Here is a 14693-nt window from a genome sequence, read left to right as displayed (position 1 = left end):
AAAACGCTTTCTCCAGGATAAATTATTTCCTATAAAGGTTATCACCAATGTCATTTCTCCACACAGCAACCTTTTTACTAGAAAAAGGGTTATAGGCAAACAATGATCTCAGCAGATTTGAGGATACATTTATGACTTAAAGTTCTGGACCTTTAAAAGGAGTCCTATGAACAATAGAGTACCATGCATTCAAGGGACATGAACACTTCCAGCAAAGACAGACAAGCACTTGCATTCTGCCAATGACTATCAGGTGTTATGCTGAAGTCCCTGGAAATTAATGTTTCTAATTTAAGAGCCAGCCTGGAAGCACTTTAACCCATTATAACATCAGTAATTTCTCCACACACAGCTCAGGAAAGCTGACTCATTTGAGAAATATTAGAGTGGGGAAAAAGCCCTGACCCAAATCCATCTAGAGCAATATAAAACAAGAAGATTGAACTGCTTGTTTGTGAATGCTAATTCATGTCTTCCCATCTCCTACTTACTCAGAAAATCCATTTTTTTTTTCATTATGGGCTCACAGGTCCTGGTAACAGCAGAGGCAGGCTATTTCATTCAGTCTCACATCAGCCTACACCATCCTTGTACATGATTGAAGGACCTTTCTCTCCTGAGAGCATCTCAGACCGCTTTAAGAATACTGGCCATAAGGATACCCCAAGCAGAATATATCATGTCAAAGGTTCAACCTCTACCAATACTAATCACAGAAATAGTGCTAGAACTTGCAGACTATCAGTGCTAATGGAAACCATTGATACATGGGAAGCCAGAGTCAGCAGTTCACCAGAACTGAGCACAGAAACAACATCCAACTGCAGCTACTTACAAAAACCAGGAAAACTAGCAATATGAAGACAGTTGAGGGCAATGTAAAAGCAGAAAATGCAGTATGAGAAGAAAGAGGCAAGGATGGCAGTGGCATACAAATAATTTTGGCCTTATCTCCACTTCAATATTTAATAAACAATTGTGCTGCTTTTGGCTGGGATAGAGTTCATTTTCTTCATGGCCATGTCTTGTATCTGTGCTGAAAATGGTGTTGATTTAGTTTAGTTTAGTTACTGCTGAGCTGTGCTTACAGTCAAGGCCTTTTCTGCTCCTCACACCACCCCACAGTGAGTAGGCTGGGACTGCACAAGAAGCTGGGAGAGGACACAGTCAGGACAGCTGGCCCCAACTGACAAAGGAATATTTGATGCCATATAATGTCTTCTCAGCATATAAAGCTGGGGGAAGTAGGAGGAAGGGGAAGGTTTTCAGAGTGATGGTGTTTTGTTTTCCCAGGTAACCTTTACATGTGATGGAGTCTTGCTTTTCTGGGGATTGCTGAGCACCTGCCTGATGACTGGAAGTATGAATGAATTCCTTGTGTTGCTTTGCTTGCATGCATGGCTTTTGCTTTACTTATTAAATGGTCTTCATCTCAACCCACAAGTTTTCTCACTTTTACACTTGTGATTCTCTCCTGCATCCCACTGGGAAGTGGGGGGGGCAGTGAGTGAGTGGCTGTGTGGGGCTTAGTTTCTAGATGAGGTTAAACCATGACAACCATCTATTTCAAAGGCTGCTGTATGTCTCTTCCTATTTTGGAACAAGAACATCATATTCCAATTGCAACCAGACAACATATTAAGCTAAATGGAAAAAGCTTATTTTTAAATCCAAACATATGAATTCACACATATATTCTAGAATATTTCCAAGGGCAGACAATTGTCAGTGATTCAGTGGCTTGCATTTTGCTTATTTGTCTTAGCTTGTTATGAGGTCTAGCAATTCACTAAGACTCATAGAAAACTTTACTAAATTTTCTATTTAGAAGAGAAATGGAAACAACCTTTTCAAAGTCCTGATGCCATTTGAATTAAACAGAGTAAAATTCTCCTTGACCTGCTCCATGAAATTATGACCTTCTCACATCTGCCCAGAGGTAAATCAAGATCCTGCCTCTGACAGAGATAGAAACACTATAACCACACATATATTTGGGAAAAATTTCAAGGAAAAATCTACTGCTAGTCTCAAATCCCCCTGCTTCATATCCAATTTTCTTATTAGCCAAGGGATACTAATAAACCATGAACATTGGAGCTTCTGGTTTCTGAAACAAGGTTTAACATGACTAAAGTCTTGAAGCGCTGAACCCTAATTCTAAACCCTTCAATTGATCAGAAATTTGTCCACCCTCTAATTTTGCCACAGCACTGAAGCAAAACATAATTTTTTTCAGCAATGCTTGAACCTTCTTGTCCAAAGCCAGCATCTTCAAAGCTCTTAAAAGACTTTCCAGTCTCTTCTACCTTCCTCTATGCTAAAGCTTCCTGTCTACATGCAATTCTAATTTGCCTGCTTTGTTTTTTCATAAATTAATAACAGGTCTGCTTAATACTAGATTAATGAAGAATTCTTATCCATCACTTTTTTTTTTAAATGAAAAAATATTTTCATGTTATATTTTAGAGCATGTATGACTCACCATAATCTGGGTGAAAAATCTGGCGAATCAGAAGAAGAAACCATTCTTTTGTCAGGCCACCCATATCAAGACCAGCTTCCCCTACAAATGTGACTTTCAACTTCTTTTTCAGATCTGCTCTCTTCCTTGCTAGCTATTGCAAAATAGGTAGGGAAGAAGAAAAAGGACATTTAACTTATTATCACTACCTGTAGCCATAGAGAACGTATCTTTGTCTCTATCGCTCTTGCTTTGTTTAAACTAGTAATTGGCATCATCTCCTACTAATAGGTCTAAACTATATTAAAACAATGACTGAATTGCAGAAGCAAGTCATGATCATGACTACTTGATATCATAAACTACCTTGCACATGGTGCTGCTCTCTAGGTTTCAAAAGAATGATGTGCAAACAGACTTAATAAGCTACTAGATGCAGAAGATATTCTGCCAGGAAGAAATGATTAAAAAAAAAAAAAGAAAATTAGACAACCTTTGGAGATCTTTAGAAATAAGGAGGAATCTAAAACTTTCAGTATTTGGACAGCCTTACTTTCAGCTTAAGATACCTGACAGCAAGTATGAGCTGTTTGGGAAATACGTAAAACATAAAACTGTTTTTTAGACAATGGTAACAAGTTCTTTTCATTTCTTTATCCTAAGATACAGGATTTCAACCAGGTGTGCAAAAGACCTGCAATGAAATAGATTATAGCCTTTCACAATTAGCGCTGATCCTTCAGATCAAGTCCCTACAAAATTTTTCTCTAAACCACTAATTACTGTCCAGCACCAGAGAAAGTGTTTACATCAGTCAGAAAGATGTATGTGCTAAAACAATTTCTATATTAGTTGCTCAAGAAAATCCCTGTTGCACAAACTTTATGACACAAGTATTTGTATTACCTGTCATAAGCTATTTATTTGCTAAAGTCATTGTCCTTTGCAAAATGTGGGGGTTTTTTTTGTTCTTTTTTTAATTTGAAATACAAATAAGACATCTTCCCCCATCTTCCATTCCCCTCACTTTTGAGAATATGGATAATATAATACATTCTTATGCATCCCTGAGATGGGCAGAGGAAGTATCAGAAATAAGTAAGAGAATATTTTGGCTATCAAAGCTCTTAAAGTGGCTCCTGGTAATTTCAGTGTGGTAAAAAAACCCCTACAATGCTCAAGAGAAAGCAGTATTACCGCTTATATTTCTTCTAACTTAGGAGAGGAGGCCAAAATAGGCTTTAATCTAGGAAAAAAATAGTTTAAATTTATGTTTTCTGAAGATTAGTAATCAGAACTTGTTTGGTCTTGTTTTTTACCATTTGGACCTATTTTTCAATACCATCAGGCTGGTTTTAGTGTTGTGACAGAATAGAGAACTAGATTTTATTACGTAATCTTAATTAGCAAGATTTAGTGAATACTGAAGCACTGCCTATTTTAATGGACACATCTGTTTTATTCCTAAAAAAGGAAAAAGATTACATGCAAGAATGTGAGGAATTAGTTAAAATCAAGATAAGAATTTAAGAAAAGAGAGACTAAAATAATTCTTTTAGGACAGAGAAGTTATGAAAAGAATAAAAATGTTCCAAGAACTGAAACAGAACTAAGTCATTAGTGATTAATCACTATTCATGCTCTTATCATGGAACCAAGTCCTACATCACCTAATAATTTATTCACTGTATTCTTAAAACAAAAAATTGCAAACACAAATACATACACTGCGTGGCATGCAAACACATATGTTTATTATGGGCTTAGCTATGGAGCATTGTGAGGATGCAAATAAAGTTAAGAATGTCTGACCCAGTTTATTCTGTGGCACTGCTATTGTGACAGTGATGCAGTTCTTTTTATTTAACATTATATAGTCATACTCCCAATCTCTTAGCACAGAAAGATTTAAATGACTTATCAAACTGAAATCCAAGTGCAATAGCTATTCTGTAGCAACACATCATTTGATTACATTTTTGTTACCTCATCAAGTGAATCACTAACAAGGTGCGTCCTCCTCACTTTCACATTTAGGAACAACATGTTCATGTCAGGTTTCTGTCTGCGAGATACTTTATCCACAAGGCTTTGCTATTTGAATGAAGAAGAAACGTCACACATGCAGTACCTTCTTTTATAAGTGCTGCACTTGTTAAATGTGAAAAGGCCTTAGTATCTTGCATAAAAGACATTATCCTAATATGACAGCTGCTTCAATATGTTCTCAGAGATGTAGAGCAATTTCTTTTCTAGTATTTATACCATATTTGAACTAACTTATCAGGAAGTTTAACAAGAACATGGCAACTGTGCAGCCACCTATAAAACTCCACAAATAGTTAAAAATATACCTATAGGAGACTGGCTTGCGCTTTAAGTTAGCTATTCACAAAACACATCCAGCGAGACAGGAATCAATAGGTGGTGGTGCTGCCACATTCAGCACCAAGGAAAGCAGTATCACCTAGCACCTGAAGAAAATGACCACCGGAAGAGGCAGACAGTGTTTCTTTCAAAACAGAAGAGGCTGGCCAGAAGCAAAACCTCTTCTGTGACTTGTGGACATAGTGTTACATCTTGGTTTGCCATGACAACATATCTTCATGGAATTATATAGGTAATGGTCCAAAAGTCTCATGGAATTTCTCTTCCTTAATTATCCTGTTAATTTAAGATGCTAGAACATTATGCTGGTTTCTCAAAAAAAAAAAAAGAAAAAAATAATTACAGTCGTTTTCTCCACAGCACTGGCATTTAGAAACATCCTGAAACTGAGCACGTTAAAATAAAAAAAGCCTGAAAGAATCCAGCATGGACAGTTATAGACTGGTAATAGTAAAATTGCTCTTTTTCAGGGTAGTCCAAAATTCTAGAAGTTGTGATGAAAGGCTATATGTAATATCAATCTAACAAAAACTTATAAAATACCAACTGGATGAGACAAACATTTATCACTAAATGACTTACCCGTGCAATACTTATCATCTGTTGTTCCGAGTCTCTTTGAATAATAACCTTTTTTGCCGCTATAGAAATAATAAATGGGTACTGACAGAAAGAAAACCTAACAACAAGAGAAAAGAAGATAAAATATTTAATTTTTGCATCTAGCATATTATTTACTTTTGAAGAATACAGGAGTGAATCGTTGCATTATGGTTCACTAAGTACTTCCCTCCACTGTTAGTAAATTGCAAATAGCTGCTGGGTTTTTTTGCGTTGCATACATAACTCAGTAGAACAAACCTATTACTAAACTTACTACTAGAAACTGTAATCAGTAATAATACTTATTCTCAATAAAGCTCTTCCTTACTGTTTATCATTATCAACAGACCTAATAGTCATCTGCTTAAAATACTAAATTTTAATTGCTACATTGAATTAAAGAAAATTATAACTTATTAAATACAAGAAAAGCAGCTATCTCAGTGCAGCACATTTAGGTACAGAGTAGAAATAATGTTGGTTTGGCTTATTTACTGACTTTCAAAGGAACTAATTTTCCACAAGTTCTTCAGATTTAACCTGAAGTTACAACCATCTAGGGCTTCTCAAATATCAGATCCCACATTCCACTGCAATCGAATAATACAAATAAATTTCAAAAACTTTAGAAATCATCAAGGTAAAAGATTTTTTTTTTATTGGTTATTTTGGTAAGTTTTTTTTTTGGTGATTCAGCTCATGCATCATCTAGCAGAAGTTCATATTGAAATACACAGAGCTTCAGACTCTGTGTGTGCATCTTAAATCCAAACTGCATGTGCACCCTGAATCCTACCTGTGAGAAGCTCTGGATTCAGATGTTGCTAGGAAAGAAAGGAAAATGAGCAAAATATTCTCATTTGGTCTCCTGGATATCCTAATCCAAAATGTTTTATGAAGGTGTGTTAACTTAGTTTGAAGAATTATATATTTCAAAATATTTCATGTGGAAGGTAAACCAGGACTTGCTCGTACTTGACCTTCTTAGTTCAAAGCATATAGACTTGACTGTGATTCTTTGTTTGTTTGTTGTTTTGTCTGGGTTTTTTTTAGTGGAACGACACAGAGTTTAAAGATGTAAAATTAGAATAAAGTGTGGCTGCAACAAAATAAAAGAATTAAATTTACTTTAGGAATAATACAGCTAGTCTGCATTTCAGCTACTCCAGAAATTATGTACCAAGCAAACTTTGTTTTGACATATATTGAATTCCCAGTGTCCCAGCTAACTGAAAAGAGCTGGAGCAGGTGGAAATCTTGCAGCCCTTTTGTAAGTTTGGATGTGGGTGCCAAAACAGACAGATGGTGCCAGTGAGAAAAAAAAAAAGAGTAAATCTGAAGCTCAGCAGTATTCAGATTCCAATACTTTGACTGAGACTATGCAAAACCTCCTGAACATTTACTGCTATCATGTGTCATGGAGTTTGATGGGTTTTTTTCATGTATTTGTTTTTAATTCCTTCCCAAGCAGAATATCAGGTATCAGACAGAAACCTAGCCCACAATACCTTCTTTAGTGGAGCAAATTATGTGAAGTTTTCCTCAACTGCTGCTAAAGACAAGGAAAATTGCACATGCAATAAACAAAAAGCTACATTTGGTTGGTTGATGTCTTACATTAGCTTACTGAAAAGTCTTGAAATGTGGGGAATTTTAATTGATCTTGTGATTCAAGCTGTAAAGACTGAGTGATACATACTAATATGGTAAAAGATACAGCTATACAAAACTTTTTCATTAAGAAAATGTCACCACGTTTTTAAATTTTAGCAGTAAGATGAAATGCCTGTTTTTCTAGATGTTTCTAAATCACACTGCTGGCTGCCTCTTACACGAAGAGAAATACCTTTGTAAGCTTTGAGTCTGTAAAGATTTAACTTGTGTGTTATTTTCATGTAACAGAAATAGTACTATTGGTTTTAGTGGAGCAAATAGGATTGGAGCCACATATATACAGGTAGAGACGTTTTCATCATTAAGTACTAAGTATGCACACACCACTTTCTATGAACGTATTTGAGGGTATATATTTGTAGTAAGACACAATTAGAAGTCTATGCCAGTAAATAATAAACTTGTATTATAATCTATATTTTACACCTTTTCTCCAGTTTGCAAAGGCAGAATCAATCTGTTGTATTCAGTCTTGCAGCCATGCAATACCAAGTATATGAAGTAGCAGCTATACAATGTTTTTCCAATACAGTATTTAATGTGGTTATAGATACACACACTCTATATACGCTATAAGATAGATATACATGGTATACATAGTGTAGATATAGTGCTTTGAAATACTAATTAACAAGAAACAATCATTTATTCCTCTTACCTGTGAGAATTTCCGTAACATTGCCAGTTATGATATTCTTCCATAAGATCAATATGATCAAGTGTAGAATTGTAGAAATCCGTATATGAAATAATAGGAGGATTGATCAGACAATTTGCAGCATCTACAAAAAACCACAAAAATCTTTTAAAATACTGACTGGATTCAGCATATTTGCTGTCTAGGCATCCTGGGCACCAGTCCCCTCAGAAACTTTAAGCCAAGTCAGATACTAATAACTTTGTCTCAGTCTTACCTGCAGATTAACAAGTGTAACATGACAACACATTAACTGTTGTAGAAAACAACACCTAGTTCAGCCCATTTATGATAAGAGAGCCCCCATTTGATGCTGAATGACACTTAATGACATAAGCTAAGTTTCATGCATAGAGCTCTTTTCTGCTGAAAGCAATGAAAAAGCAGTTTGATAGATGGATTTCTTACTTGTCATTTAATTTTAAACCTAACTATGGATATAACATCTACATGTTTTTCAGCAAACAATTACCTTTTTGAGTGTGATGCCTGTTTATAAAAGAGACGGAAAGAGAGTAGCATAAAACATAGTATTCAAAGATACACCTATTTCCTCAGGTAACTACTATACCACCTAGCCTCAAAAATACAAAAATGACCATATCAAGAAAACCAATTCACATTTAAGCTGACTATCTCATTATTTAATATGCATATGACATGTGTTTCATCCATACAATGTCAAATATTTGTTTTCTGTAAATCCACTTAAACATGATTAATTTTTGATCAGTCAGAAAGCAGTGTATTTTGAATTACTAAATATTTATTTTCCCAGAAATATGCAATTACAAACTCTTTCATAGATGACTAGACAACACGTTTCTTTCAGATACAGTTGAGCTTTATCTAAGCTGTCACTCTGGACAGGCAGGACTGTGCAGAATGCTTTTAAGCAGTTTTAAGTTGACAGTGAAATGAAAATGTCCTCACTCCAATCTTAATTTTCACTTGGTGGTTTCATCTTCTCTTAGAAGAAAACGTTTTTACCTCTCAAGAAAAGCAGATTGACCGTAAGCCTTTCATCTCCATAGCAAATGCTCTAATCACTAAGCTGTTTGGGATGAGTGGAGGAGAAAGGTTGCATTTGCAATTGTCATATTTTCTGTGTTCTATGGTTGAACTGAACAAAGAGTTACTTTTTAAGCTGTAGTTTTGGACATATGCACTGCCTAACTTCTCTTAGATGCCAAATATTTCTGTGGGGTTAAGCTACTTATAGAAGAAATTCTGGGAATTACACATTTAAAACAGTTTCTTTTACAAAACTAAGGGAAACTCTAAGCATCGGTTACTTCCATGGATTTTGTTTGAATGATGTTCACTGGTTACAGGAAAATGATGCATAGCGATTACCCTTTACTAGAAAACAAATACAAAGACTTTCCAATAGAATGTGTCTTTTGTTGTTTACTTCTTTTTGGCATATTATTGTAGTTTGTACTGTACCACCACCATTGTCAGTCTCACCCAGAACAGAAGAGGAATAAACTATTCCCCCTCATATGTATATACATACAAAGAAATATACATCCTCATATGTATATACATACAAAGAAATATACATATATATCCACATACACATGCATATACAGTTCAAGAAAAATACCTACTAAATAAAGCCAAGACTTTGGCTGCTGATGGAATCCACCAGGTACATTTCACCATAGGTGGAAACTCTTCAGGTTTTGCAGGAAACAAGCGTAAAGAAATAAATTGCAGTAACCTGTCCACCAGCTGCTTGAACCTCTTCTGTGAAATCCTAAAACAAATGTGTTGCAGTTACTCTCACGTGGTCGCTGTCCACACTAGGGCTTTTATTATCAGATTTTAATTTTATTTTTTAAAGAACATGCCCTATACATAAAAAACAAATGCCAAATATAAAGTTTAAGAAGCATGCTTTTAAATATTGATACACAGCAATGCTCTTCATCAGTGCACCACTAAGCTTTTTAATGCCTGTGACTTGAAAAAACCCACCAAAATGCAGTAGAATCCTTAGTTCTTGACTTTTCGTAAACAAAAAGAAAACAAAACCCCTTAGCTATTTTACTCCACAATCTGAATAGTTAAGAGTTCTAATTTTTTTTGAGACACTTGGTCCTACTGAATAAAGAACAGAAAGAATTTAAGTGCACATTTTAAATTATGTGCACCACTTGCATAATATCACAATAATAGACATGTGTACATATATTAGAGAATGCTTTTGTAAATAAGAGCTCTCTTATTTTAATGGTTTAGCTTTCTGATACATGTTTTAAGAATAAAAATATTTATATGCCTATTGCATCCCTAATCAAGAGGGTAAACATTATTTGTAAACACTGATACAAATGAAATAATATATTATCACATATTTAAGCAAATCTAGACATATTACAGGGTAGGGAGAGGGGGATATAATTTCCAACCTTGCAGGTAAGAAAACCCTTTATTAACAGATTCCCTTAAAGGTCAGGGAATTGTGAATATGGCCATTCAAATTTTTCATTTTTACACTGTACTGAAATTTTTGCACAATTATTATGAGGAAGGCAACCAGCATACCAATCCTTAAAAGCTGCTCTTTGGGTAGATACCCCATATGACTTTGTTAGTGACAGGCTATTAAGAATTACTTCAGTTAATTAAAAAATCTAATGTCCTAACTACACTCTCTCACCACTTCCATTACACCATGAAGCAGGAACTTGATTTGATTTGTGAATTTTGTAAAACACAGTAAAGTTACAGTATCTTCTGCAAATTATCCAAGACATACCTTTATTTAAACAAAGACCATAAAGATGTTTGTATTTATAATACCATTTAAACATGTACCTAAAAAATTTACATACATAAGTATTTTGCACGTGTTACAGAAAAATAATTTTAAAAAGTTATTTTGGAATAAAGGCTTTTTTGCATAAAGATATTAATTTTTATACATTATATACAGTTTGCATCTATAAATCAGTATCACTTAGTGGACTATGCCCAAATGTACTTCAAAAACAACAAAAACAATCTCTGTAGTCAATTAAATTAACTTTCACGTAATTTATAAAACAGTAAACATCAATGGAAATACAGTAACAATTGTAATCCTGAAAATGGAATTTTTATTTTTACTTTTTTAATTTTTTTTACTTTTTAGACCAGTGCACTAGGAAATGATGGTCAGCTTCTGTTAAGGCTGCTATCTGTCTTAGCAAGTGAGCATAGATGACATAAGTAGAAGTGTTACTAAATTGAGGATTCTGAAAAAGATTAAAAAAACGTGTTAGGTTAATAAACTGCAGAAAGGGAAAAAAGTCATTAGGAATTTTTCTTATGTTTGTTCTTGTTCAAATGAAAAGTACATATCTTCTATCTTGTAAAAGTATGCTTTTTTCTTCTTTTCTTTTTTTAGTTTCAAAAGAAAGCCCAAAGGTAACAAAGGCAGTACCCAATAGATTTTTCTGGATTATCATTTAATGCATAGCACATAAATAATACTCCTCTGAGTGACGTGCTTTCCATCTAAGTAATAAGGGTTCTCATAGCTCCTGTCTTCCTGCGTATCAGTCCAAACCTATTTTCTCTTACGTATGAATTAACACATTCCTACTTTTCAGCAGGATATATTCCTTATAACTCACAGCTAGCATACCACCCCAGAAAACTATTGTCTCAAAAAATTAAATTACCATCTAATCTTTTCAAATAGCAGCAGAAATCTCTCCTTGTGTGGAGAGATGTTATCTACACTTGCAAAATTTAAAGGGGAAATTTGCTACAAATGCAAATCAAGTATAATAGTAAAGGTAATACCCTAACACAGGCAGAAAACAGACAATGTAGCCAGTCAGACTGGGGAGAGTCTACTGGATATAATTCAATTCTGGAGAAAGTTACAGCAATATAAAAAAGTTCATATACTGAAACTTTCTGGAAAGATCAGTGTTACAGAATAACAGTAAGACAAATCTAGGAACAAGGGAAAAAGAACAAATACCTGCTAAAACATTTGTTTTTTTCAACCCACAAAATGACAGGAAACAATTACATATCTGTTACTTCATAGTTTTAACCTATGTAACATTTCCCCATCAATATTCCATCAAGCTCCCATTCCCATCATGCATACCCTAAACTTCTTCTCTATTTTAATTAATTCTTATTACAGGAAATTAAATGTGAAGTATCTTTTTTTGCAGAGTATACTGGTTTATAGATTATACACTAAGCAGACATACATTTAAATAAAAATATTGTATTTTTCTTACCTGTAGAAGTATACAGTATGCTCTAAGATCATCTTTTGTTCGTGGCCTGTGAACGAACAAAATAATAAGCAGAACTATATTTATACATGATATACACAAAGAGCCATGAAATCATGCACCTACAATTTAACTTTGCTTTGCAGTATGTGTAGAATACCACATTTAATGATCTTCACTGCCCTCTGAAACTGAAAGGGCACTTGAACCCAGTCATAATTTAAGAGTAAGAAGTGTTCCAAAGAGAGAAGTTCATGCTGTTATCTATCTCAGGTGACATCACAGAAGTGTTTATTTGCCTTATGCTTGATATATCCTGTCAGAATTATTATACACTTCTTCCATTGCAGACTCTGTACTTCTTGGTGTTTATCTGTTTCAAGGCTTTTACATTACCAAACACACATGCAGCAACAGCACAGAAAAAGCACTGTAAGATGGAGAAAGTAACAGCCAGAAGCTGGGTCACAGGCAAGTCACAACAAGGCACTGCTGCTTGCCATATCTTTTTGTGAATCAAACTCCATTCTCACTTCTGTTGCTTCTTGCAAAAATGTTGTCATCTCCAAATCACCTACCTTTGGGCTATTTCTTTCTGCATCCTGCACTGCCTTTTCTATGCTGTTGCCACACATGAACAGTATTGTGAAGTAAACTTTGGTTCAAGGAATTACCCAGGTTAAAATGACCTAGTTGTTGTTGGAGGGTGAGCAGGGAAAATATATTTTACTTTACATAAATTCCTTAACTCATCTCACAGTTCAGATGCCCCGAAGATTGCCCTGGCAACAGGGAGCTGAGATTTTGTGGAGGAATGTATGGCTGGGCCTGGGTCTGCCTCTCAGGGTTTCAGTGTCAGCTTAGAGAGTTCAAGATGTATTTCAGCATATTTGCCTGCCAGAAGGGGACAAGTTCTTAAGAGTCAAAGAAGTTGTATCAGAACATATTATTTCTTTAGCTAAAACAATAAAAACAGAATGTGTCTCAGCTTTAAGAGCTGACACAGCACTGATGCAAGCATTTGTTATAATTACCCTGTCCATTCTTGTAGCAGACCATTAATTACTCCTTTTAGGACTGATTTCTGAACATCTTGAGGCTATGGAAGAAGGAGAGGAAAAATCATATCTCATGTAATTATATATATGCTATACAATGTACTGTATGAATGAGCAAGCTGGTTTTGCTTGTGATTCAAGTCAGCCAAGAAACCTTTGCATTATGATACTGAACTCCTAAGTATCTTTCCTCACAGACTATTAGTTGAGGCCTGGAGTTGTGTCAATGACTGCTTTCAACACTTTAAACAACTTCAAAAATGTAAATATTATTTCTAAATTACTCTCATCCTTTGTTCAGTAGGCACAGTACCTACTTTTTACTACCCCATACTCACTTTTTCCTTATTTCCCAACATGCAGTGTCCCATCAGTCATGTTATATCCTGCAAGCAGTCTTTGAGATCTAGCACAGTATAAACTGTGCATTACTAGTAGCAAAAATATCCCCTTTTACTATAGCAATTTTCATGACTCTGTGGTAATTCTCATTGGACCATTTTAAGTATGTTTTGAGAGATTCTTCAGAAAAACTTTTGGTATAAATTGCTTCTTAGCATATTTCTTTGCTGAAATAATTGCTACAATGTTTTAGAACATGAATTCTTTTCTTCTACTTACAGTATTTAATAAGGCATCATAAACAACATTCACAAAATTTGCATCGATTCCAGAGTCTTCAGTGGTATTAAATGGAGAATTGGCATCTTTCTGTAAGTTAGACAATACATGAAGCAATTTGATTTTGAAATGTTTTGAATATTTTAGCTATCTTTGAGAAATAAAAGTTTAACAGCAAGTTTAAACAAAACACAGATGTAATTATTTTTCTTATCAAACCCTTAATCTAAGATGCTTTTTATTAATATGTGAAAGATGTAACTAAACAACAATAATCCTACACATTGGCAATATTCATGTAACACCATTACCATACCATTCTATTTTAATAGGTAGCTTTCAAATACTGAATTACATCAAATTTTCATCTTTCATCTTTCTTGTTGATCTGTCATCAGACAAGAGCAATAAAGTCATAAGCATTCAACATTTGTTAAGTAACTAGAAGTCACAGGTTATTTTGGCTAGGGTCAGGCACTACTGTCCATATTAAATACCATAAGCATATTTTGCTCTGTAACAGGAAGGAAATATTAATTTAGCATGAATTCAGAAAGTTTTCAGACATGAATATAATCTTTCCCAAGGAAAACTGAGGATGTCATCACAACACAAGAACAGCTATATTACTTGAACCCATATCACACGTCTTGGCAACAGGGAATTTCTGTTTCCAGATTTGCCTGGGTCTCCATATTTGCTGCATGTTTTTAAAATGTAGTTTGTGTAAAAATCATCTACACAGCCATACCGGCACAAAATGAACTACATACCGGAATTTTAAAGTTCCACATATGCTTGAAAGAGTTGTTTAAACTTGAATCTATAAATCAAGGCAATAACAGATTGTCTACCAAAGACAGGTGAGATTGTGACAAAATGATCTTAGCGACCTTGAATAAGTAGCTACAAGCCTTTACCTGACATTTTTGTAAACA

General features: G+C 34.6%; 1 protein-coding gene across 2 annotated transcripts in view; it reads right to left on the bottom strand.

Annotated features, from left to right (window-relative positions):
- The window catches only part of HECTD2 (HECT domain E3 ubiquitin protein ligase 2), a 39969-nt gene that overhangs the window by 11949 nt on the left and 13327 nt on the right, over positions 1 to 14693 (bottom strand). For both annotated transcript variants that reach the window (XR_004079946.2, XM_005144086.3), the window contains exons 5-13: positions 13756 to 13845; positions 13111 to 13175; positions 12080 to 12125; positions 10962 to 11071; positions 9440 to 9588; positions 7788 to 7911; positions 5435 to 5531; positions 4451 to 4558; positions 2486 to 2618 (exon numbers count right to left, since the gene is read on the bottom strand). Coding sequence is in view for 1 of the 2 variants with exons in the window: in XM_005144086.3 (XP_005144143.1) it covers positions 2486 to 2618; positions 4451 to 4558; positions 5435 to 5531; positions 7788 to 7911; positions 9440 to 9588; positions 10962 to 11071; positions 12080 to 12125; positions 13111 to 13175; positions 13756 to 13845 (922 nt within the window). In the remaining variant the exon portion in view is untranslated. The remainder of the gene's footprint in view (positions 1 to 2485; positions 2619 to 4450; positions 4559 to 5434; positions 5532 to 7787; positions 7912 to 9439; positions 9589 to 10961; positions 11072 to 12079; positions 12126 to 13110; positions 13176 to 13755; positions 13846 to 14693) is intronic.

The sequence above is a fragment of the Melopsittacus undulatus genome, chromosome 4 (genome assembly GCF_012275295.1).
Source record: "Melopsittacus undulatus isolate bMelUnd1 chromosome 4, bMelUnd1.mat.Z, whole genome shotgun sequence".
Taxonomy (NCBI): domain Eukaryota; kingdom Metazoa; phylum Chordata; class Aves; order Psittaciformes; family Psittaculidae; genus Melopsittacus; species Melopsittacus undulatus.
The sequence above is the reverse complement of the archived record's forward strand: the minus strand, read 5'-3'. Positions and strand labels throughout refer to the sequence as shown.